Source organism: Akebia trifoliata, chromosome 1 (genome assembly GCF_017979445.1).
Source record: "Akebia trifoliata isolate Shusen 1 chromosome 1, ASM1797944v1, whole genome shotgun sequence".
NCBI classification, from domain to species: Eukaryota; Viridiplantae; Streptophyta; class Magnoliopsida; order Ranunculales; family Lardizabalaceae; genus Akebia; species Akebia trifoliata.
In genome coordinates this window covers 26047409-26073016 of record NC_141375.1, presented here as the reverse complement: position 1 = coordinate 26073016, position 25608 = coordinate 26047409, and the positions used below count along the sequence as shown (strand labels likewise).

The 25608-nt window shown below is 33.8% G+C and overlaps 2 protein-coding genes across 7 annotated transcripts in view; both read right to left on the bottom strand.

Annotated features, from left to right (window-relative positions):
• LOC147411266 (wax ester synthase/diacylglycerol acyltransferase 11-like) overlaps positions 1-24620 on the bottom strand; it is a 30546-nt gene extending 5926 nt beyond the window's left edge. For 2 of the 4 annotated variants that reach the window (XM_086446665.1, XM_086446668.1), the window contains exons 1-2: positions 24393-24620; positions 22393-22968 (exon numbers count right to left, since the gene is read on the bottom strand). In XM_086446665.1, coding sequence (XP_086302791.1) covers positions 22393-22968; positions 24393-24599 — 783 coding nt within the window. In that variant the 5' untranslated portion in view covers positions 24600-24620. Of the gene's footprint in view, positions 1-16407; positions 16782-16875; positions 17014-17257; positions 17612-22392; positions 22969-24392 lie in introns of those variants that run through there. The other 2 variants (XM_086446666.1, XM_086446667.1) reach the window with 2 other exon arrangements.
• Positions 10943-12792, bottom strand: LOC147411267 (protein NRT1/ PTR FAMILY 6.4-like). Of its 3 annotated transcripts, none has more exons than XR_015179552.1 (4): positions 12598-12790; positions 12170-12284; positions 11952-12071; positions 10943-11372 (listed from the first exon to the last, which is right to left on the bottom strand). XR_015179552.1 is itself a non-coding variant. In XM_086446664.1 (4 exons), exons 2-4 carry the CDS (start codon positions 12193-12195, stop codon positions 11296-11298), a joined length of 228 nt encoding a protein of 75 aa, XP_086302790.1. In that variant the 5' UTR covers positions 12196-12284; positions 12598-12792; the 3' UTR covers positions 10943-11295. The 3 variants fall into 3 exon arrangements, 2 of the variants coding, with proteins under 2 accessions (XP_086302790.1, XP_086302787.1); XM_086446664.1 differs by having other exon boundaries at positions 11952-12076; positions 12598-12792; XM_086446661.1 differs by lacking the exon at positions 12598-12790 and adding an exon at positions 12399-12539.
• Positions 24621-25608: the final 988 nt, after the last annotated feature.

Genomic DNA, 25608 nt, shown 5'->3' with positions numbered 1-25608 from the left:
CATGTGATAAATCATAACTGAGCTTGGGCCCATTAAATAAATAGATGAACCGACTAAATGGGCTGGACCCAGGTGGGAGTTGGAGTTTTATCAGTAATTACTCGACCACAAAAGAGAATCTTTCCACTCCTAAGGTTTAGAAATAAATTACATCCAAACAATAAAAATTACAATGGAAATTCTTAATTTACAAACTTATCTTACTGCCTATTTTTTGGTAAAATAAATCTAGGGAACGATTATCAATCAGTAAATAAAATTTTTAGGGAATGATCAGTTCGGATTCTACAATATGATTCTTGCCCATAATCTTGTTCTAAATCCCGGTGTAACCTTTGGTTTGAATTGTAAAAGGGATTTCCCCATAATTAGAATAAAATTAAGAACAACTAAAATCAGAAATAAGACAAGATCCATTTATTGTTTGTGTTTTTGTGTTTAGGTGTATAATATTTTAGTCAAAAGTTTAGAACAAAGGGAGAAAAAGGAGATTCTTGATTTTGGATTGTAAAATAAAAATCTCCAAAATAATAGAGCCACAAGAGAATTTCTATTATTCTAATTATGGGGAAATCCCAAACCAAAGGTTACCCCAGATTCTTGAACGAGGGAAATAATTATATTTTAATATCTCAACCAATTGTTCCTTAGAATTATCTTACCGAAAAATCATGGTGTAAGATAAGTTTCTAAATTAAGATTTTCCTTTGTTACTTTTATTGTTGGATGCAATTTATTTTGAAAGAGTTTCAAACCCTTATGAGTGAAGAGAGAGTCTCGTTAATTTGCAGTGGAGTAATTCTGATAAAGTTCCAACTCTCACCTCCATGTGGATTGGGTCAGGCCCTTGTACTCGACCGACTAATCCATTTATTTAATGGACCAAGCTCAACTGTAATATCACATGGAAAACAATGAGAGGTCACTTTCTTTCATTTTGGTAGAAGAGTTCAAAATGTAAGCAAATTGCGAACATTCATAGACCATGCTCACATAACCATTACAAAATTATAATTGTGAAACAAATAGATATTCGATACAAGAAAGATCTTCTCGCAATACTCAAAACGGATATATTATAGTTGCAAAACAGACACTTGAATCAAAACTTAGGATAAAATATTCAAAATATTAGAATCCCAACATTGTTTGTCATTTTTTGTTATAAATCGTCTATGTTATTGCAATCTTGAAGGCCTTTCAAATAATTTTCTCGATTCCTTTAAAATAGCAATTATGTATAATTGTTTATCATATATTGGAATTAATAATATTTTTTTTATTCATAGACATTTTTTAGTGTTTGGTAGTTATTAAATTGGATGATGAATATTTTAGAGGGGAGTGATGTTGCCGGTGGGGTAGTTGCACAATCATGTGAAAATTGAAAATTTTGATAAGAAAATTTGATGGGCCAAAGCCCACAAATTTTAGAAAGTGAATTTTGACGATCTATAGCTATTGAAATTTTTTATGATCCCCAATTCAACAGCTTAGAGCATTCAAATTTCTCACATCCTCCATTAATTTAATAGTTTCGATTGGACAAAAAAAAAAATTGACAATGAAAAATTTAACGTTTTGATATGTCAAATTTTATTAAATTCAACAGCCTTAAACCGTCAAATATAGACTTTTTGCACTCTCAATAATGGTTGGAACATATTTATCTTGCAAAACTATTTCATCACATGGAACACTTGTACTAAGAATATATATGCATCTTGTGAAAATACATTTGCTCATAAATAAAACTTGAGATTTGATAAAACTCTTTATGCCCATTTTATCATAACCACCCAAACCATCCAAACCACTAACATAAATCAAACCAACTCTTTGATTAATTTAATTATGAAAAAGACATTTTTGGGTATTAGTATGCTCTATCCAACTAATTAACGGCTGATATGCACCACAAAGGTGATGGCTTACCAACCCTTGACATCGAACTATAAAATTAATTGGAGCTCCTATTCTCTATTTAGAGAATCTCTTACTCTTAAGACATCGATTTCATGGTTTCAATTCTCATTCGAAAACCAAGACAACCTACTCCGTATTGTTAATGAATGAGATGGATATTCAATTGGCATCATCCCCACATGTTATCTCAGTACGAGGTCGGTGACTCATTAATATTCCAACCGTTCTAATGAACTGTCAAATATATTTAATTATAACTAAATGACGACCAAAAAGGGAGGACAAGGAAGTCAGCTCAGGTTATAATAGCCCTCTCATGATGAAGCGGTTAGGTATGTTTGAGATACTCATTTACTTTCAAACTGATGACATTTCTCTTCACCTTGATCTTCTCTTATAAATTAATGAAAAATATTAAAATACCCTTTATTTTTCTTCCTGAATAAATTATTTTTGATCTCTGAGAAAAGTTGATGATCATAAAAACGAGGGCATTTATTAGCTTCTAAGAAAAGATTGAGTTTTTCGAGAGGTTTCTCCAATTTTTTTTGAAGTCAAGAGGCCCCTGCAGAAGTTAGTTACTTATGTACTCTTCCATAAATGCGAAGAATGTACGAAGAGTTGAGCCAAGCACATGGGATGCTCGTGCCTGGCCTAGTACGGCTCATTAAGTTTCTAACTTAATAGTTAAGTGCAGGTTAGAACACCTGTGGGTCCATAACAAGTAAGAATTACAATTTGCAGCAATTTTACTTTTTTACAAGTTACAAAAATAATACCGCGCAAATTAACAAGTTTAGATTGAGCCAAATATAGTATTTGGATCATAATTAGTTCGACACATAACCCAATTTTATATTGTGTATGGGTAATTTGTTGTGGTGACAACTAAGAGGGTAAATTTTTTTGTTAGGGTAATATATGTCACAATAGCTCATAACCAGGGTTGGGGCTACATTGGGACGAGTGGGGGTTATACTTTTTTAAGAAAAAATGTTGATTTAACCCTCTTGTTTGATGAATATTAGATTTACCCTCTTCAGATTGATGACATGCTTTATAACTCCCACTGAAGCACTAAGCCACTAAAGTTGTGCAAAAAATATAAAATTAAATTGACTTTACCTCCTATGTTTAGATTAATATTAGATATACCTTCCCCCTTTTCAAATTGTCAACATATGTCCTTGCGCGGTCCAATTAATTTTATTTAAAATAAAGAGAGCTGCTATTGGCACCCCAAATTTACTTATTACACCCTAATTAAAAATAAAGATAATAAGTTAATGATTGAGGATAAGTAAAAGTTGGGGTGCCAATAGCAACCTCTCATTTTTTTAGCCAAATCATAATTGTAAACAACCACTAAATTATTTTGAACTGGTGTTATAATGTTATGTAATACTGATATAATATTTTGAGCAAAACCTTTGTAATGTTTGAATAATGTGTTTTAATCTTTCATTAGGGTGTGATAATTAATTTAAGAAACTTACTGGAGATTAATTACTAAAAGTTGAGGTGCCAAGAGCATCTCTAAAAAAAAAAGTAAGGTGATTTAGCTCCCCACATTTTGTATCGATATATGAGAGACCTTCATGCTTTCCAAACTCATGACGTGCATTCTAGGCTTCGATATTCTCGTACTTGTACCATAATCAAAATTTGTAAACTTTTTCAAAATTTAGTAAAATTCTTTAAATTAGGGTTTAACCCATTAAATTGACGAATCAATAAATTAATCATTGAATATGGTAAAAAATTTACCCTTCACCCTCAAAATTTTATTTTCTGCAACATATGAATCTTAAAAAAATAAAGCAAGGATTTGAGGGAAGTTGAAGATGACGTGTCTTATTAAGAAATCTAAAAACATCATTTGTATATTTTTGGAAAATTGCCCCATTTTAAAATTAAACTTTTTTGAACTTATCTGAATTAATCATATCGAACTCCTATTGAATTATTACCAAATCTAATTTTTTTTTACTAGGACTCATGAAAAATGCCAGAAAGATCCTCACTTTCAAAATCTATATAATTTTTTAGGAAAAACAATTGGTAATTTAAGCCTCTGTTTGAATCAATACTAGAGATAAGCCAGTGTTTTCACCCCTCATAGGGATCTCACTTCACTTCAAAAAAAAAGCTAGTGTTTTCATCCTGAGGATAAATCTCAACTATTGTATTTTGCATTTGAAGATTTAGAATCATGTGTTTTTTTAATGAGTCAATCTTAAGAGTCAATGGATCCCGACTCAAAAACTTAGAAAAATGTTCTAATATTTTTCTTATAAAAGTAAAGTACATTATATAAATTGAATTAAGTCTCATTTAATAGGTTATAAGACATTAATTGCAAATTCGATTTGATAATTTTCAAACATACAAAATATATATTTTTAAAAAATGCAATTTATTCTTCAAAAAAATTAAACACTATTCATTTTCTCTCTTTCTCTGACCTTTCTACACTTCATTGATGATTAGAGTTGTCAACAATAAATTTCAACAAATCTACCTCGAGATTCATGAATAAGATCGCAAATGATTTTATTGATTTAATGAAAATGAGAGTATAAATCTTAGCGTCTTCCTCTAATTAACAGTCAAATAAAAAAAGATGTCGTTTTATAGTTTTTCTTCTCTCCAAACTTCGCGCTTTATCGGCAGAGAAGATTATTTTGATGATGAATTTGTTTGTGCTTGATCTTCTGTAGATTTTCTTCTCTCCGGACTTCGTGCTTTATCGATTGAGAATGATTTATTGACTTCCAAAAAAAGGGCTTGATGCTTAATCTTCTCTTTAGTCAGAGTCCAGATCTCTAAAGAATTTTGTTTTGTCTCTAGAAGAGGGCTTGATAGTTTCTTCTTCTTTAAAGGGAGAGCTTCTGTCTTCTAAAAGAAAGTAATCCAGATCCCCCTTTCAAATGAGGGATGCTCTTAGCTTTCCAATTATACTCCAACTTAAAGAAATTTGATTGGTTTGTTTAAAGGTTAAACTTGTCCAAATCTAATTTTAAGGATTCTATGGATTGTTATTGGGCCAAACTCATTTATTTGAGTGTAAGGCCCAATATTTAATATGTGAATCACTTGATTTTGTTTAGATCATGAATTTTATTGTGAAAGTCCAAAACCTAAATTATAAGAGGCTCATTCCCAGTCAATCAATGGGCTTAATTTAGATGTGTGGCCAATTTATAATTTTTAGAGTCTTTCTTGTGATTTGTTATAGATGTAGAGACCTTTCAAAATTTTGACACCTACAAAGGCTCTCCATCAAATAGAAAGTACGTATAAGAGGAAGGCCAGAGATTTCTTAGGGATCACTATTGACCTTCTAAGGATTAATACAACTTTTTGGGTTGTGGTCTCCATCAAACAGACTATTATCATAATAAAAATTAAACCTAGATTTAAAAAAAGAAATCAGTACTAGCCTTGGGCTTTTGGGAATCTATATAATTTTTTCTAAGAATACATTTTTTCTTTGGAATCCCTTGCATCTCAATCTCTATTTGATGGAGATCAAAAACTGTTTAGGCTATGCTTGGTGGATAGAACTGAATAAGACCAATCCGTGCTTTGTTAATCAGATGTGATCCTTTTTTGTTTTTTGTTTTTTTATTTTAGATTTACCATTCATAGTGGTCTTTTTCTTTGTTTGCCTGGCAGGAATAATTTTAACTTTCGTTCTCAAAGATGCCAACTTCTAGATTCCAGGAGTGTACAATGTACTTGTATATGGTATTAGAGACTTAAATTGTATTATTGTCAATATTAGTGCTTGCTGCTGTGTATTCTTAAGGAGATGATATAGCTCTTTTTTCTTTTTTCTTTTCTCTTTTATTCTTCGTTCTAAAACGTGGGACATCAGTGAGTTTTTGTAGAGGGAGTAGAAATGTGGGGAGAAGAGAGGGAGATTTGTGGAAAGAATTCAAAACATGGAGAGGGTGGAGAACGTGGCTGCTATAGAGGCAAGTTGCTATTTATTTTTTATTTTTTATAGTAGTTAATGGAGAAGAAATTGGTTGATTTTAATGGTGAAGAGAAAAATAGTTGTAGGTTTTTTGAAGATGTTAATGGAGAAAAACTTATGGTTGATTTCAATGGTGAAGACAAGAAGAGAGTTGTTGATTTTTGAGGATGCTAATGAAGGAGAAAGTATGGTTGATTTCAATGGTGAAGATAAGAAGAGTTGCTGTTTCTTTTTTTAGCAGCCAACCATAAAACATTTTTTTCTTTTTCTTTGTTTTGGTTGTGTCTCTCTTCTTTTATGGTGGTTCTCCCCTCAAACATGAGAGATGGAGAGTGGGAAGAGATGAAGATGGGAGAAATGGGAGAAGAAGTGGGGAAGAAAGAAGGAGAGAGGGTTGAGGACGTTGGAGAAGACGAAGTGGGTTTGCCCACATTTTATTTTTTTTCTTCTCTAATTTTTTTTTATAATTTTTTTTTTTTAAGAATGGGGGGTAGAGATCCCACGTTACTCGTACTACAGTTGTCCCTCACTAATGAGTCGTGATTGGTTGATAATTTAATTCCAATTGATTGATTTTGATTAAAATAGTTTATTTGGGTTTGAATTTTAATTTTGATTGAAATTTTAATTTGATGTTTTAATTTGAATTTAAATTTATATTTGATTTTATTTTGATTGGTTGATCGATTTGATTTTAATTTTATTTTTACATTTTAATTGGTTGAGTGATTTTTAATTTGATTTTAATTTGAGTTTTAATTGATTAATTACTTTTGATTTTAATTTTGATGAAATTTTAATCGGTCGAGTCATTTTTATTATTATTTTTTTAATTTTCATTGGATTTTGATTTTAACTTGTTGATTTTTAATTTGGATTAGATTTTCAAGTAGATTTTCGATTTGAATTTGATGTGGATTATAAATTGGTTTCTTGATTAAATTTTAGTTAAATTTTCAATTTGAATTTTATTTTCCTAGGGATCAGGGTCTCTATGTTAGAGTTGGATGTTGAAGGGCATTTTGATCATTTTTAGGATTTTTTTATATTTCTTTGTTCGTCGATTTGGGTCCCGTTAGATTCGAAATCACATTTTGAGTGCAATGGAGGTACTTTCGAGATTTTTCGGGGGATCGAAATTTATGAGGGGCATTTTTGTCATTTTGATGATTTTTTTACGAATTTCTCTGTTTCCATCGATTTGGGTCTTGTTAGACTCGAAATCACATTTTGAGTGCAATGGAGGTACTTTCGATATTTTTCGGGGGTCCAAAATTTATGAGGGGCATTTTCGTCATTTTGATATTTTTTTACAGATTTTTACGAATTTATCTGTTTTCATCGATTTGGGTCCCGTTAGACTCGAAATCACATTCTAAGTGCAATGGAGGTACTTTCGAGATTTTTTCAGAGGTCCGAAATTTATGAGGGGTATCATTTTGTTGATTTTTACAGTTTTTTATGAATTTTAACGTGAGGTTTCTTTCGTCCCTATGTGGTTATTTCTAAGTCTCGAGGTTGTAATTTCTTAGCGTAGCATGGTCTCTAAGTTATAGCTCTATATAGAAAACCTATGCGTACGTGCTTGTTAAGTTGGATGTAAGATATAGCGATCCTAAGCGTGCATAACTTTCTATGTTGAATCGTGACGAGTAGAAGGAATGAAAAGACTAGAAACAGAAGGAATCAAGCAGTACTCATGAGCCTTCGAGTTCTATTATGCTCATCATTAGGAATCCACAACAACCAGGTGACGAATTGTCAAATTAGGTAGATGCAAAAATGGGGTGTCTACAACAATCCAACACCATAGATCTCTACATCATGTGGCATCCAATTATATTTTTGATGCCACAAGCAAGCATAGTGCCGTCCGAAAATTTTCTTGACTAACTTAGGAAAGTATTTCTTTTTTCGAAATTACAGTTTCTCGTAAAATTTTTAGAAAATTAGAAAATCTCTATTTAAACATTTTGATTAAAAGTAAGGATATATTGCCTGATTAACTTAATACCACAGCCCTATAGATTTCATGGAAAACTCCAGATTCAAACTTTAAAAAAAAAAATTGAAAAAATATTATGTTGTTTGGGCTTGATCCAAGGTGTGAAAATGGATGGCCACCTAATCCCCAAATATAAAATTAAAATTCAATGATAAAAAATTCAATGGATGGGTAAGTTGGACTTGAAATCACAAGCTCAAGTTTGCTTTGCAATGTGTGAGAGTAACTCTAATATACTTAGGTTGGGGCTCTGCATCCTCTCTCAACTTCCAATTTGGAGAGTCAAAGGCTTCCAAAGCCACTTCAACGCACTTTACATCAGGTTCTCTACTTTGAAATCTTTTGGAAGGAGAGGCAAAAGAAGAGAGTAAGATTCTTTTTCTCTGCCTATTGACGGTAAAAAATGATGATAGTTGAAGCTAATTTATTGTAGCTGATTTTTTTTTGTAAAATTAAAAAAAAAAATTAAAAAATTTATGAAGAGTCATTTTGGCTAGTACGGTTAGAATGCAAAGTGCAAACCTCTTAAATAGGGAAAATTGTTCTCCTTAATAATAATGCCAACCAATTATACCTAGCCAGAATGACCATTTGTGTTGGAAACCAACTGAGTTATGGGTTTAAGCCCAATAAATAAATAAACATGGAAATTACCAATTTCACCATCTTCTCTCTTTATCCGGATTGAATTTGGGTATTTTAAAAATACCTCTTTTCAAATTGATGATATTAGGACTACCAGTTGCAAAATGCAAGAGTAGATTTATATCCTTGACCGTAAGTCAACATTGCTTTTTCTTGATGATTTAATGGTGAATTTCTCATCTTACCCAAATTTTGATTTAGTAGTTTAAATTTTTGAATAATATTTTGAAAATAATAAAATTTTCACCGTTAAATCATCAGGTAAACACAATGTTGACTTACAGTCAAGGACTTAACCTAATCTTCCATTTTGAAAGGGTTGTGAGCTCACATTTTAGCATCGCCACATGCTTGTAGTGGACGAAATTCTAAGGACTTAGAAAATAAAATTTCTAAAAAAACATTATTTTCACAGTTGAATTTTATTTTAATGTTTTAGGAGTCTGGTAGCCGGTCATTTTCAACAACTTCACTCAACGGCAAAAATATGTAGATTTTTTTGAATCTGAGTTTTTCCATGAAATCTAGAAGGCTGTTATGTTGGATTGGCAACATGGTTAGCCTGTGGGACTAACAACCCTTTGTAGGATTTAAGTTAAGAGTGCTGATTTTCTAACTAGAAAGTTTTCACTCGGTCAATAATAAAAGATGGGGGAACCACTTCGCCTTCTTACCTGTTTCAATAACCAAGTCCATCAATTAAGAGACTACAGATCCCTTCAAGTTCATTTCGAAAGCAAAGCAAATAATCGATAAGAAGAAAAACCCACTAGGTGTTTATATGACTAGTATATTACTAGAGATTAGAAAATTCAAAGGCCCCGAGGTATGCAAATGCTTTATTACATCTTTGACATTTGGTTGCTTGTAAACCTTAATTAATGTTTTGATTGGGAAATTGTTAGCACTGAACTGCTTAAAGAAGCTAAACATAATCTTTATTGGTATCCCAGGCAACGTCTCGATATCTTTGTACCACAACAAGAACACTAGCATGGTAATCATGAATTTGATCGGCCCCATAGATGTTTGTTTTTGCTTAAGTAAGCTCCTTCATATGTGTGTGTTACGGAGGAAAAAAAAAGTACAATCCAAACAGACACTTATTCTTTTTAGTATTGGTTTTTTGTAATTTTTATGGGTAAGCTAGACTTTTGAACCCATGACCTCAAAGTTGTCTTGCAATTGTCAAACCAACTGAGCTATGGGTCTAAACTGAGTCGTGCTGGAGTAACATCAAAATTGACATCGATTCTCACATTGCTGACGTGGAGGTGCACACATAACCATAGATGCTTTTCACTCGAATCTCGATGAAAATCATCTATGATTTCATACATACATCCACGTCAGCAATGTGAGAATCAATCTCAATTTTAATGTTACTTCAGTATTTTCCATATTTTTAGTATTGTGTTGACGAAGGTTTCTAAATTTCACTTAGTTAAGTCCCATATTTTTTCTCATTCCATTATAGATTAATATTGGCAGTCAGATCGAACAGATCTCAGTTGAAGAGTGCACTGAAGGGATCCTAAATATAGTAGGGGCATTGTAGATGGTTAATGTTTAGGTCAAATTTTTACCCTTAAAGATTCAGTCTTTCCTTAATTAAAATGGGAGTATACATTAGATTATCTTTAGTTAATAAAGAGTTTATTGAATTGCAGAGTCTCACAAAAACAATGATGAGCTACATCGGAAAGCTGAGGGTGACTGGGGGAGCAGAGAAAGGCTTCATAGATCAGCAAATGTTCACCTCTTGCTTGGAGAGGCCCTTCGAAAGGATATTCAAAGCTGCGATCAATTGAATATCTCTTTTGGAGATGGAACCACATGGATATCTTATTGCATAGCCAAGCATGTCCCGAATTATTCTTATTCTAGTAATCTTAGAATGCAAAACATCAAATTATTTTACTATGGGTTTAAAATCTTAGTTATGATTTGATGTTTGGGGTTGGATTTAAAATCCTATACTGTTTTTTGAATGTTATCTTTCTTGTTCTAAGTAGTCTAAGCACTACGTCATAATGCATCAAAACCGACTGTCCAAGACAGTTGTTTTTGAAAAAAACGACTGCCCCTATAGTCGGAAAAAAAGTCGTTTAAAAAGGATTGGTTTTTAAAAAACGACTGTCCTTGACAGTCGAAAAAAATGACGGTCAGTGACAGTCGGAAAAAACGACGGTAAAAACGACTGTCTTTGACAATCGGGAAAAACGACGGTCAAAACGACTGTCTTTGATAGTCGGTAAAAACGACGGTCTTTGACAGTTGTTTTTTTACAATACGAATTTTTTTTTTTTTTTTTTTTTAAATTAAAAAATTATTCAATATCTAAAAAGTGCAAATTGAGGCTGCATCATCATTTCTATTATCCATTTCAATGTAATAATTTTTTTATTAAAAAGAATGTGATATCCAATAGAAGACCCTACAATGTCACAACAAATTAAGGGGATACGACAATGACTTCCCCTTGATTGTAATAGTTTGGGTATCACTTAATGAAAATGGTTCCATAATAGGTTGAGTTCAGATTCCTATGGAAGAAATTAGGGAGATAATGCTCTTCATCAAACTGCACCCATTATTTCTTCTCAACCTCCTCTTCATCATTTTCTTCAACCTTTCAACGTCGCCCCAATCACCATTATCCGCATATAAGTTCGACAACAACAAGCAGCTCCCTGCACTCTCAAGTCATGTAAATATCACTAGTGCCATCACGTACTCATAGCCCCTCACTAGAGCTTTGACAGAACCCCACAACCCTATGGTCTTCATCACCGGCCTGCATGCTTGCGATATCTGTTTACAATGACACCCATAATTGAATTTAAGACAGAGAAAGTGATGAATCTCAATATCATATATATGACAAATCGTGTTTGCCAAATAGTTGGCACACCAACTATTTTTATAACATGCCAAACAAACAATTAGAGACAAAAGGGATAAAAACAAAGAGGAAGAACAAAGCAGTGGCAACATTTAGAGCTCGAAAACCCAAACTGAAGAGCCTCTTGAGAGAAGTAAATGACAAGGTGGAGCAGTCATTAAAACAATATAATAGTTATCCGCACCTCAGATGACATATTTATTTCCGTTGTTGGGTGTGTTATAAGTAAGAATCAGGATAAGGTAAGATGTTCCATTCTAGATACGGTGTCCACATGGCATATTTTGGTTTGAATTTAAAACACATTGGACTCCTAACTAAGCCATTCTTCTCTTCATGGCATACAGCCCGAAGAATGTGCCACATAGACACTGTACGTTGCTATGATGGCCACATAAAAAACATAGCAGATATTCCAACAGTAAGGTAGCGGCCTAACTTAGCATCAGCCAAGAAACCAGCGAGAAAGGCTAGAAGATTGAGAGTACCCATGAAATTAGTAACTAGAGTTGCAGATTTGGAGGTCGAAATATGCAAAGTTCCAACTAAATAAGTCACCAAATTCATCGAAATTCCATTAACGCAAATCCTCTCAGCAAGTTCAGTACCTGTTCTAACAAAAAAACAGACAAAATTGTTAACTTTTTATGTGAAAAAAAAAAAAGAGTGACACATTAATTAATATTTATAAACTAAAGAAACATACTTAAGATTAGGCCAGCTGAAAGCCATCCTCCTGTTTTGGATCTGTCAACTGGATTTCCTCTGAAGTCTACTGCTGTTCTATTATCTTCACTGTCACCATGGGTTGCAGCCGAAACCTACAAAAAAAAAAAAGGAAAATGGATAAGAAAGAGAACCCATTAGCATGTTTTTTCATAACTTTGTGGGATTTTTGGATTTGTTTGGAAGTTTGAATTAGGGTTAGTGGTTACCATTGTTGCAGAGAGAGAGAGAGAGACAGAGGGATGAAGGAAATGAAAATGATTAGCTGATCCAGAGCGGTAGCTCTAAGGCTTAAAAGAGGATAGTAGAGAGAGAGGCGGACAGAAAAGGGGTAATTTAGATATAGCCCTTAAGGTTTTGGTGAATCTTTTACATATTGGCTATAGTTGGCCTCAAAACCTGACTTACCTTCCTAGAGTTTTGTGGTGCAAAATGAGCCCCAATCCAACACCATCTACTCCTGCTCAAGTCAATTGACAATTAGAACCCAATAATGAAATCTCCTACTTACCCACACACACACATTTAATTAAATTAAATGTAAAGGAAGAACAAATAGAAAAATAGAATCCTTCTCTTGTCAATATAAAACTAGCAACTAACATTAGAGCCTACCAACTACAGGCCAGGCAAAAAAAGAAGAACGGGAGAGTCTTTTATAGGACACCCACACTCAACAGGGCAATTATGGTTTACATGAAACAAATAAAGCGAGTAAAAGAAGAATGTCAATTAAACTAAATAATTGAAAGAAAGAATATGAAACCTATTAGTCATAGAAAATTATCTTAAAATATATATATATATAAAGACATGAAAGTGTATAACCCATACTATTTTGATCTCAGAGAAAGTTTAAATTGAAGTGAATAATCCTTGATTATATTGATCATTGATGAGATTAGAGAAAAAGGAAAAAATGTTAAGTGTACATTACCCAATCCTAATTAGATTAAGATAATGTTCTAGTATATGAATTTACACCTTAATACTCTGATAATATTATCTAATAATCTAATACTTTCAGAAGTTTCTGAAGAACCCAAGATGACCCCCATTAGATGATCTGATCATTGCTTTACATCATGAAGGATGCGTATATTCCCTTGTGAATTCCTAGGAAATTTGTTCACATTTAAGCTGTTAATTTGTTGGACATATATATATATAGGGGACGGTTCAGCAGCCCTAAAGTTTGCCAAGTTTGGTGCCAAACATTTTTCAAAATATGGGTTAGAAGCTTTGGAATGAGCTGATTTTTTGTGAGGATGATCTCTATGATGAGGAGATCATCCTCACCAAAAATCAGCCTATTCCAAAACTTCTAACCCCATCAAAAGTGATTTACCAAAATTGGACGGTCCACAATTCTTCAACTTGTAAACTAGGGTTAGAAATTTCAAAATGAGCTGATTTTTTGTGAGGATGATCTCTTCACCGTAAAGATCATCCTCACAAAAAATCAGCCTATTCCAAAACTTCTAACCCCATCAAAAGTGATTTACAAAAAATGTTTGGCACCAAACTTGGCAAACTTTAGGGCTGCCGAACCGCTCCCATATATATATATAGCTGAACGTTAGAAGAGTCGTAAAAAAAATTATACAACCAAAGTAAAATTGTAGTGCCTTCACAAACAACAGTTGAGATGGAAAGAGATTCTCTAGAGCTAGCTATTCGTCCCTAGGAAACTTGTCATCTCAGCCATTTGATTGGCCAACGTTGTTGGACAATAAACAAAGATTTGAAAACTATCAATGAATACTATATACATATATACTAGAATTACTGAACTTGCCTTTGTCACAGTAGAGAAAGAATTTCCGATTTTCTCAGAACATACAAAACATAGGGATGTAGATCCAAGCTAGAGAGCAAGAGCACGTGCGAAGCTCTCAGATTAATTAGATACTCATCTAAGATATTTGGCACGTGCCCTGCTTATCCAGCATGGCTCACCCACGTACACCTTGTCTTCTCTCTCTCGATCATCCAGATTTGTACCTCATGTGATCTAATAGCTAACACATGTGAACTAACTAAATTGGAAATATATGAACCAGAAAGTGATAAATATTCAGCCCATACACACCACAGACCACAGACCAAAATTATGTGGGGCCACAATAGAGTAAAGCTGTTGTAACCGTCAATGTGGCTATAACTATATTTGCAATCAACCCAATCAGATGGGTCCACCACTTGTTGACAATCCAGATTGATGATAGCCAAGTAATGTTATAAGAAGGAATTAGTGGAACATATTCACAATATGAAAGGAAAGATAGCTAGGAATAGTATTCTTGTGGGATTTTAGTTCATCTTAAGTCTTCGCATTCTTCATGTAATGTCACGACGTAAAGGCAGACCTGTTTGAAGATTGGACCCTCCGTCACACTCTTCACAATATATACCTTATTTTTCTATTTCTTTAAGTCTAGTGATCCATTATGACATCCCTTATGGGGTACTCTTACTCTATACCCTAACTCTCCGTGCAAGTCACATTTTTTGTTTTACAAATAATTCGGCAATGACATACTAGATTAAACAAATAATTTCAACAAGAGTAGATCATCTACCTACTACTTAAATTGGATACTTCCCCAGCTAGTCTCATTTTACAAGTTTTCCAAAACATTCCCCCAGAAATGAACACATTAGAACTACTAAATTCTTTCAAATATTTGTTTTAAATTAACTTATAGTTGTTTAGTCACAATAGTGTTAAAAAAACTCAATCGTGGCTAGGGATTTGTTGGTGGATCTTAGTTCTGTGAACATGATATGAATTGCTACAATTAGAAATCAGGAATAGGCGATTCAAATAAGGTTCTTTTCAACATAATATCAATTAAAAATCTTTAATGCCTTCAAACGTAAGAAATAATTTGAGATGGGTGAATCCGTACCTCTTTCTTCTTCAAATCTGCTAAAGATGACGCTGGTAATTTGAGAGAATCAAGTGAAAGATCGAAGCCCTAGATTAATGATTTTGAAATCTGATTGCGTCTGGAAACCCTTGTTATTTTTCTTCAACAGCCGAGATCCTATGAGTGAGAGATCGAGCGAAGAATTAATGTTTAAAATCAAATTGATTCTGTGAGTGAAAGAGAGTCAATCTAACGAAATCTAGTGTGGGTGAACGAGAGAGAATCGATCGAACGAAAACAAGTGTGAGTGGAAGAGAGAGATTCGATCGAACAAAACCCATGAGTGAGAGACAGAGAGATTCGATCGAAGAAAAACCGGTGAGTGAGAGAGAGAGAGAGAGAGAGAGAGAGATTTGATCGAAGAAAAACCAGTGAGTGAAAGAGAGAGAGACAGAGAGAGTCGAGAAAGAGAGAGAGAGACAGAACAGTCGATCAAACAAAATCGAGTGTGTGAGTCGAGTTTGAGTCAATAATAACGATACGAATTGAGTCAAACGAAAAAATGCCTGAGTCGAGTCGAGTTTGAAGCGGAAAAGTATCTTTTTGGTGGATTAGCAACTGCGAGAATCCGTCGCTTAAAACGACGGCTCAAAACTGTCGTTTTTTCCGCAAAATTGCGTCACTCTTTACTCATTATGACGTAGTGTAGAGTCTTCTTCTTCCTTGTTCTCCTTTGTTGTTCAGGCCTCTTTGTTCGAGGATTACTCAAAGAAAGCTCCTGTCACCATCTCCTAAACCGTCATCGAGGTTGTTGTTGTCATTCTTATCAGTGAGTTGAATTAATTTATTTTGAGAAACTTACAAAAGAAAAGTGAATATGATCATAGATCTGTCACATATCTGTGATCTTTAATTTGATCAAGAATGATCAAATAGCAAAAAATTACTTTCTGTAAAAAGAAATTGAGAACTTTAAAAAAAAAAAAAAAAAGTCTGAGAAAAACGTTGATTCGCATATTTGTGAGCATAGATCATTGGTTGTTCTTGATCAATCACAAGAATGTGATCAAGAACTATCAAATGTGATTTTATGAATATGTTAATTATTATTTGGGGACTAAAGGTGTTTTTTCTTTTTTCTCAGTTTTGGGAACTAAATCTATACCAAGTGTTGGTGAGATGACAAAGAACACACCTCAGGAAGTAGAGTTCTTAAGTTCAAATCCCCCCTCAGGATCCAACCTTATGAATTCTAAACCTCACATGAAAAATTCAAAGTTTTGAATCGAAATAATGAATATTTCGTTTCTTTGCTAGTATTGTATTGGAATGCCGAAAAACCCATAAACAATTTTGAGCCATGATCATAACTAATATTATAAACCCATAGAACAATTATTTCATGTTTACATTGTGACTGAAGATCTCATGGAAACCCTAGTAAGCAACGCATTGAATAGACTATTTTTAGAGATAATTATCAATGATTAATTACCATAATAAGTACATCCCACTACATGAAGAGGTAATGCAACATAATTTCCTTGTGACTCCATCTCCAAAAGTGAACAAATAATTTCAACTCGCTGCGGCTTTAAATATCCTCTCGAAAGCCCTCTCCAAGCAAGAGATGAACATTTTCTGATCTATGAAGCCTTTCTGTGCTACCACAGTCACCCTCAACTTTCCCATGTAGCTCATCATCATTATCGTGATACTCTGAAATTCAATCAACTCTAAAAAGATTAAGGGTATGTTTGAAATTTGATTGCCACATTTCATAGAATGAGTGTGAAATGCAGGTTTTTTTCACCTGAGGGAGATTCGTCGACACAAAATAAATGCCCTTACATGGATGATCTGCCAAAGATATTTGTTCAATGGGGCTGATCACATTTGAAAATATCATGCTCGTGTTCAGTAGAGTGCTACGAATGTATCGAGCCGTTGCCTGTGATACCAATAAAGATTACACTTAGCTTCCTTAATTAATAATTAGGTTCACACTAATGTTTAATTAAAATTTAAAACACTAATGTTTACAAGTGCAACCAAACTTTGAAGATCACTATGTGAAAAAAGGGTAAATTTGACACCAAGGTTTGTCGAATTTGGATAAATCCAAGCAAATTTGACAGACCTTGGTGTCGAATTTACCCCTTCTTCACGTAGGGATGTCGTATAGATTTACGTACCTCGGGGCCCTTTAATTTCCTTATCATTTCTAGTAATATACCAGTGAAATAAACACCTAGTGAGTTTTTCTTCTTCTCGATTGTTTTCTTTACTTCTGAAATGAAATTGAGGGGATTTGCAGTCTCTGGATCAACAGACTTGGGTATTGAAACAGGTAGGAAGGTGAAGTGGTTCCCCCATGGAGACTTAACATCGTTTTTGGCCATCTCCTGTATTGTGACATATCGGTTTAACTGCCTCGTGTTGAGAGTCACCAATGCAGTTGAACGGGAATTGCTTGAGCCCTTGCTTTTGGCTTGCATGTACAATCGAGATCCATAAAATATTGTCCCAACGATGATGTCATTCACTGTCTGTTGGGAGCAAAATCAAAACTAAATTCACTATAGTTTTCAATTATAACACTCGTTCAAACAATTTCAGTAGTTGTTTGCAATTATGGTTTTTGCTCATAAAAGAAAAAAAATAGCTAAAAAGGTGAGAGCTTCTATTGGCACCCAGCTTTTACTTATTCTCAATTATTCACTTGTTTTATTTTTATTTTTAATAGTGGCGTAATAAGTAACAGTTGGGGTGACAATAGCAGCTCTCTTAAAAAATGATAACACTCTCAAAATGCTAAAAATAAACACTACAAAGTAATATTTTAAAATTTTCTAAAATAAACTTATTTTTTGTTATGTTAAATTGAACTAAAATTAATTGAAAAATACCTTCTTCTAGTATTCTACGTTTTTTTTCTTCTTTATTTATGTTTTTTTTTTCTAATTAAACTAGAAGCTGGAATGTGAAAAACACATGTATCAATAGGAGTTATCCGTATCAAAAGGATTTATCTGTAATTTAAAATACAAATAAGAGGGAGTTTTGACGATTATTTAGTAAAAAAGATATTTTTTTTTAGTTTTAACAACTAACCACCTTAAAAATAGGGAACATAGAGTCGTTGGTTTCAATTTTATTAGTTTTTTACCAAAATAACCCTAAAATAGGAAGTTTAAACCCAAAATTATGGGCATTTATGTGAACCAAATTTCCTTCTCATGTGGCAAATCGTTTTCCGAGGGGAGAGGGGTGAGAAATGATTTGTCGCTAAGGCAAATTTCGTGCGTAAAGAAAATCCTTCTCCGTGAGATTTGTATTTGCCTTGCTGTCAAAATATTTTCCACGATGATTTGCTTGCAATCAAACACACCATAAGTTCTCAATATTCTCAAAGAATAACTTCAATTGCCTCCCAACATCTTGTAATCCTTGATGGTCTTTTACTTCTCCATGGGTCTTAGCAATCATGATAATCAGGGGTATGTGATTGTAAAAGCCTACAAAATTCTAAAGAATTCTAGGGAAGGGATAAAGTTGTCCAAGAACCTTGACTTTTGGTCAACCTTTAGAGAACTAATCCTAATCACATGTAATTATGGATTGTGATTTTGGATCTTTAAGTCATTCCTCCTAGCTAGGCTTCTAACAACTTAAGGATAGAAGTGTAAAAAGCCTATGAATATTAGAGAGTTCAAAAAGATTTGCAAAATGGTCATGGTCCCTAAAATGTGGTCAATTTATAAGGAATTGATGAAAGCCTTTTGAATTGTGAGCAACGATGAAAGGCACATGAGTAAACCATCTTAATTGAGTCTTAACAAGTAAGGTTAGGAAGGTAATTCAACTCATGTGGAGACTAAAACTTGACTTGGGGTCAAAATTAGAAGAAAGAGAGAAAGACTAAAAAGTCTATATGCGGCAATTATGAGAGATTTAATGCAAGCGTTTAAAAGGGAAATAGTAGGATTTTCTTGAGAAATAAGTTATTGAGAGAGGGTTTAAGGGGTTATTTTTCCTTAAGCAAATCTTAGGCACATATGTGTTCTAACTAACTCAACCGAATGGGCATTGGGCGAGGGTGCTAGTGTACAATTTTTAGTTGTAATGATGACCTATCCAAGGTTCTGATAGAAAATAGATAGAGCTACAAGTGACTCATGACCCTAAGGAAATTTCCTTTCGGCTGTGGACCACACATAGCCTAGTCTGATTGTAGCTTAAAAATTGATTTGGGGAGAATTTGATTGCATTGAAGTGGGTCCCACTTGAATAAATTAAAGAATTTTAGTTGGGCTTCCCTTACTAGACTTCGAAAGCTTTCAAGCTTGATCCAAACAAATTGAGTTGTCCACATGACTAATTACTTAGATTTTAATTTTCAACATGGCCTCATCACCACTATTAAAAGAGCACTCTAGGGAACTAAAAGAAGAAAGTACTATGGAGAATCTGCTCCCATTTATATGGACAATGTTCGATAGAAAATTGGTAGAAATTAACGGTAAATATTGATGATTCATGATTCTTTAACTTGTAAATTGGAGTTAGAAATTTCATAATGGGCTCCTTTTTGTGAGGATGATCTTCTTACTATAGAGATCATCCTCACAAAATATCAACCCATTTTGAAACTTTTAGCCCATATAGGACAAAACACTTCGGCTACATAATTGGCTCTCGAACTTGACAACCTTATATATATATATAACACAAATAATTTCCTAGAGATCTGGGGTAAAGCCAAGATTGTATCAATGTGGGGGCAACTAAGCCCCTTAAAAATTAAAAATTGTGGGGGCAATAGTGATAGCTTTTTTCTTTTGTCATTGCTATCATCTATCCTTGTACCATATAAATTATTATTATTATTTTTTTAATTTCTTGTGGGGCAAGTGCCCCCACTATATATCCACCCTTGCTAGGGATCAATATTGACCTTCCAGGTTAAATTTTTTTGGATTGAGGCTCTCCATAAAACTGACTATTAAGATAGTAGGTAAAAAATCATATTTTCAAAAAATCAGAACTGGCCTTTTAGGAATTTATATAATTTTTTCTAGGGATATATTTTGCTTAGGAATTCCAAGCATCTCAATGTCTTTTTGAAGGAGATCTAAAACTGCTCAGTCCATAAATTGGTTTGCAACCAAAATTTAATTGATATCTTTTGCTAATATATTTTTTATCTAAATATTTACTTCAATCTGAAAATCTTATAATACCTTCAAGAAATTCATCATCTTCATTATTAGTAATGATAACTTAGTTGGTAAAGTCTATGCATATATGGGTGATGATACCTTAAACATTAATGCTGGGGTGGCATAGGATTTACTGTGATTCTCAAGTTTTTCTTTTTTTACGTGGAGGTGCAGTCATAAACCTTAAATGCTTTTTACTCATACATCGAGGAAATGCATCTACGGTTATGTGTGCATCCCACGTCAGAAATGTGAGAATCACAGTAAATCCCAATGTCATCCCAGCACGACTCTACCTTAAATTAAACCTGGGTTCAACTCCCACCAGCATAGATCGAATTACTGATCTCAATTAAAACAGGTTTGTTGGAAGTGAAAAAATAACTTAATATATATTAAATATTTTTTAATTAATATTTTATTGTTTTGAGATAAATCATTTATTATAAGCAACATTCGATAAGCCTTATATTTTGCACTGTAAGACAAAATACAAATTTTTTTTTTTTTTTGGCAAAACATTTTTCAAAACATGGGTTAGAGGTTTTGGAATGAGCTGATTTTTGGTGAGGATGATCTCTACGGTGAGTAGATCATCCTCACCAAAAATCAGCCCATTCCAAAACTTCTAGTCCCAGTTTACAAGTTGAAAAATCGTGGACCGTCCATTTTTTGTAAACCATTTTTGAAGGGGTTAGAAATTTTGGAATGGGCTGATTTTTGGTGATGATGAGGAGATCATCATCACCAAAAATCAGCCCATTACAAAACCTCTAACCCATGTTTTGAAAAATGTTTGTTGCTGAACATTTCCCATATATATATATAGGGGAGCGTTCAATGGCTAACTTTTTAGCAAAACATTTTTCAAAACATTTTTCAAAACATGGGTTAGAGGTTTTGGAATTTGGGTGATTTTTGGTGAGGATGATCTCTACGGTGAGGAGATCATCATCACCAAAAATCAGCTCATTCCAAAACTTCTAATCCCATCAAAAACAGTTTACAAAAAATGGACGGTCCACAGATTTTCAGCTTGTAAACATGGGTTAGAAGTTTTGGAATGGGCTGATTTTTGATGAGGATGATCTCCTCACCATAGAGATCATCCTCACAAAAAATCAGCCCATTCCAAAACCTCTAACTCATGTTTTGAAAAATGTTTTGCCAAAAAGTTTGCTAAAAAGTTTGCCATTGAACGCTACTCATATATATATATATATATATATATAGGGTCAGGTTCAAAGGACAACCATTTCTACACACATATAGACAACGTGTTTTGTCTTATATGGGCAAAAATGTTTGGAATGGACTGATTTTTTGTGAGGATGATCTCTGTGATGAGGAGATTATCCTTGCCAAAAATCAGCTCATTATGAAACTTCTAGACCGTCCAATTTTTGTTGAAAAATTATAGACCGTCCAATTTTTGTTGAAAAATTATAGACCGTCCAATTTTTGTAAATCAATTTTGATGGGGTTACAAGTTTTGGAATGGGATGATTTTTTGCCAGGATGATCCCCTCATCACAGAGATCATCCTCACAAAAAATCAGTCCATTCCAAACATTTTTGCCCATATAAGACAAAACACGTTGTCTATATGTGTGTAGAAATGGTTGTCCTTTGAACCTGACCCATATATATATATATATATATATATATATATATATATGTGGGTCCCGTTCAGCACCCTAAGTTTTACCCTACACTTTAACAAATGTTTTTTGTCCTACATGGGTTAGAAGTTTTGGAATGGGCTGATTTTTGGTGTGGATGATCTCTATGATGAGGAGATCATCTTCATCAAAAATCAGCTCATTCAAAAACTTCTAACCCCATCAAAAATGGTTTACAAAAAATGGACGGTCCACGATTTTTCAACTTGTAAACATGGGGCTAAACATTTCGGAATGGGCTGATTTTTGGGGAGGATGATCTTCTAATCATAGAGATCATTCTCACCAAAAATCAGCCCATTCCAAAACTTCTAACCCATGTAAGACAAAAAACGTTTGTTAAAGTGTAGGGTAAAACTTAGGGTGCTGAACATTTCCATATATATATATATATATATATATATATATATGTTTTGCAAACCTTACCCCTCCAATCTTGGCTTTGATTTGTTTGATATGATCAAGCGAGAATGTGATAGTAGAAATTGTAATCGGCAAAAATTCTACTCCTTCAGTCCCCGACTTGATTGGCGTCAGATCATCTACCACCACACTGCTTTTCATGAGGTTTGAAATGAAATCCGATGTAGTATTGCAAAGCATGGAGAGAAATTGAGGCACACTCTTGAATATATTCCTTTTCTTATGACTCGATGGAAAACTAGTTCGTAATGATGGGAAGGTTAAAGGAAGAGAAGGATCATCGGCTCTTTGTAAACAAGAAAAAAGAGATGCCACAAGTGAGAATCCATCACCCAGTGCATGATGAAGCTTAAATATAATTGCCCCAGCTGCATTACTTATAGGGTACTTAATTATGTGGACCTCCCACAATGGCTGGCTCTGTGGAAGCTGATCCACAGCCAGCTTTGTCAAGTATTCTTGAAAGTGTATGTCGTTAGATTCTGGCGATAATCCTTCTGGGAAGATAGGAATGTTAAGGTGGTCCTCAAGCTTAACAGGAACCTTCTTCCATTGTTTTACTCCATGATCATCTATAACCTGAACCCATATTGTTACTATTTACTAATATTCTATGTAAGAAAATCAGTTAAATTAATCCATTCCATACATATGTGTGTGTGTGTGCACGCGCATGAATTAACAATAAAAATTGACAGTCTATGATTCTTTAACTTATAACCACTTTTGATGGACTTAGAAATTTCAGAATGAGCTGATTTTTTGTAAGGATGATCTCTATACATAAAAGCAGCCCATCCGAAACTCCTAACCCAAATAGGATATATATATATATATATATCCAACATGTTTTATAAACTCACATTAGAAATTTCAGAATGAGCATATTTTTTTTTAGGATGAAGGATGGTCTCTATGGTGAAGAGATCATCCTTCCCAAAAATCAGTTCATTCCAAAATTTCTAGTCTTAATTTACAAGTTGAAGAATCATGGACTATTTATTTATTTTTTGTGAACCACTTTTAATGGAGCTAGAAGTTTCATAATAGGCTGATTTTTATTGAGGATAATCTTCTTGTAATAGAGATCATCCTCATCAATAATCAGCCCATTCTGAAACTTTTTACCCTAGTTTACAAAACATGTTGGATAAAACTTTAGATCATGATCCTACCCCAAAATCATTAAACATTTTTAACAATCATTATCATAGTTTAATCGTGATATTTTGAAAAAATGTTTTATCACCATAGTTTCATCGTGGTATAAACATAGCAATTTTTTGAAAAATCGTGATTTAATCGATAGCTATTAAAATCGTGATTTAATCATGATTTTTGTCATTGTGCTTTAAAATGAGGACATGTCTCTTGACATTGGTGTTTTTCTATAGAATAATGATTAATTATTCCTACGTCCTCATCATACTCATCACTATCACAACCATCATCTCATCACTATCATCATTTTATGTAATTCGACAGCCTTGGGCTGTCAAATATAAGCTTTTTTCACGGTGCCCCCCTCCCCTTTCATCATATTTAAGATGCTGCAGATGACTGGTTTGAAAAGAAAAATCAAAGGTTTCAAACTATTTTTTTTATTTGGTTGATAAGTGAAGACTGAGGTCAAGGGGCATGTCAAGAAAACGAAAATAGAGGGACATCTGTAAAATTTACAATAAAAAAAAAATTTGGAATGAACACGTCATCGGAAGACAGCACATTGTAAACATTGGAATTGAAAACAAGATTGAACAGGTTAAACAATATTTATCCTGCAATAACAATTTTATTATGGAGATTATTAACCAACCAGTGATGCGCCCAACATTAGCATCGAAGGAAACCAAGATTATCGATCAACGTTAGCATTAAGCCCCTGCTGACCAAAAATCCTGGCTCCGCCCTTGCTTATGCCTAAGATAAACCTCAACAGTTGTATTTGTGTTTAAACTAGTTGGATCATGTGTTTTATATATATATATAATAGATACAAATACCAAGATGGAGGAGAAACGTGGGTTGATGGGGAGGAAGACGTTTTTAAGCAATGAAATGCTTAATGAGTCATTGAACGGAATCTCTAATTCTAAGACAGCAAGAATGCTAACTGAGAGGACCGAGCTGCTGAAGTATTGGCCTGTTGGACTCATTGGCTCGCGTCCTCCATTTTCTTCTTCAATGGGACTTTCTTGGTTAGACTCCATTGGGGTTGTTTGCTAAGCTATTTGATCATGTTTCTCCTTTTATATCATATTCTCCTACCTAATACTTATAAGTTAGTTGGGCGCTTTCCTTTTCAATAACCAATGAGACAGATACAATAGTTAAAGGGGGTAGGTTGACATAAATGACATACTCATTAGTTTCCCAACCGTATTCATGGGGAAAGTGATCCTTTCTTGGACTGTTTTCATGTAATTTTCTGTAAGTATTTGTTCAAGGATGAGTGAATAATGCCACGTCGAGACACCAAAATCCCTTCGTTTAAATCAATCAGAATTGACTAGAGACTATCTAGACTAATTTATCCCCAACAAACTCCTTGCGAACCAATAAAGGCAATTGATCAACTGAATCAAAGACAATAGACATTTTAGGCGTAGAAGCATAAACCGCTAGAGCATCCGTGCATCCATTTGCCTCCCTCAATACATGTCTGATGTCCCATTCTATTTGAGCCAATATAGACAATGACTTACAAAGACAAGTTTCCAACGTTCAAGGACGATTCCCACCTTTTATTGCATTAACAACAAGCCTCAAATCTGTCTCCACTAACAGTTTGATTGACTTGCCAAACACCCCGAACTGCCCAACATGCATTCAAGGATGTTGTTCACAAGACATGTAACAGATTGACCTTCAATATCGATCTATGTTGTGCACTATAAAAAGGGCACCTCACCACCTCATTCAATACATCCCTTGTTTCCCTTGCTCTCTCGCACACTTCTGCCTACTCCCTTGTTGTTTTTCATTCTCCCGAGGATCCAACCCAATAACCCAATGAGCCCAAAACGCTATTCACTTCACCCAACCTTCATAAAATCCTCTCTCCATCACCTATGTAGCGAAACCCTTGCCCATATCGACCGAACCATTTCCCATTTTTCCCTTGATGATCGATTGTAAAGCTTGCTATAGAGATGCAGAGATAGAGATTTAAGAGATGGACTTTCATAAGTCGAATTCGTTCCACAGGGACAATAAAGA

Bases quoted from the DNA above. Each gene is read 5' to 3' on its own strand.
- LOC147411267 (XM_086446661.1), bottom strand. The intron at 12,072-12,169 runs GTATGTTTCTTT...TTGTTAGAACAG, and splicing joins TTCAGCTGGCCTAATCTTAA to GTACTGAACTTGCTGAGAGG. The intron at 11,373-11,951 runs GTACTCTCAATC...CATTGTAAACAG, and splicing joins TCTAGTTACTAATTTCATGG to ATATCGCAAGCATGCAGGCC.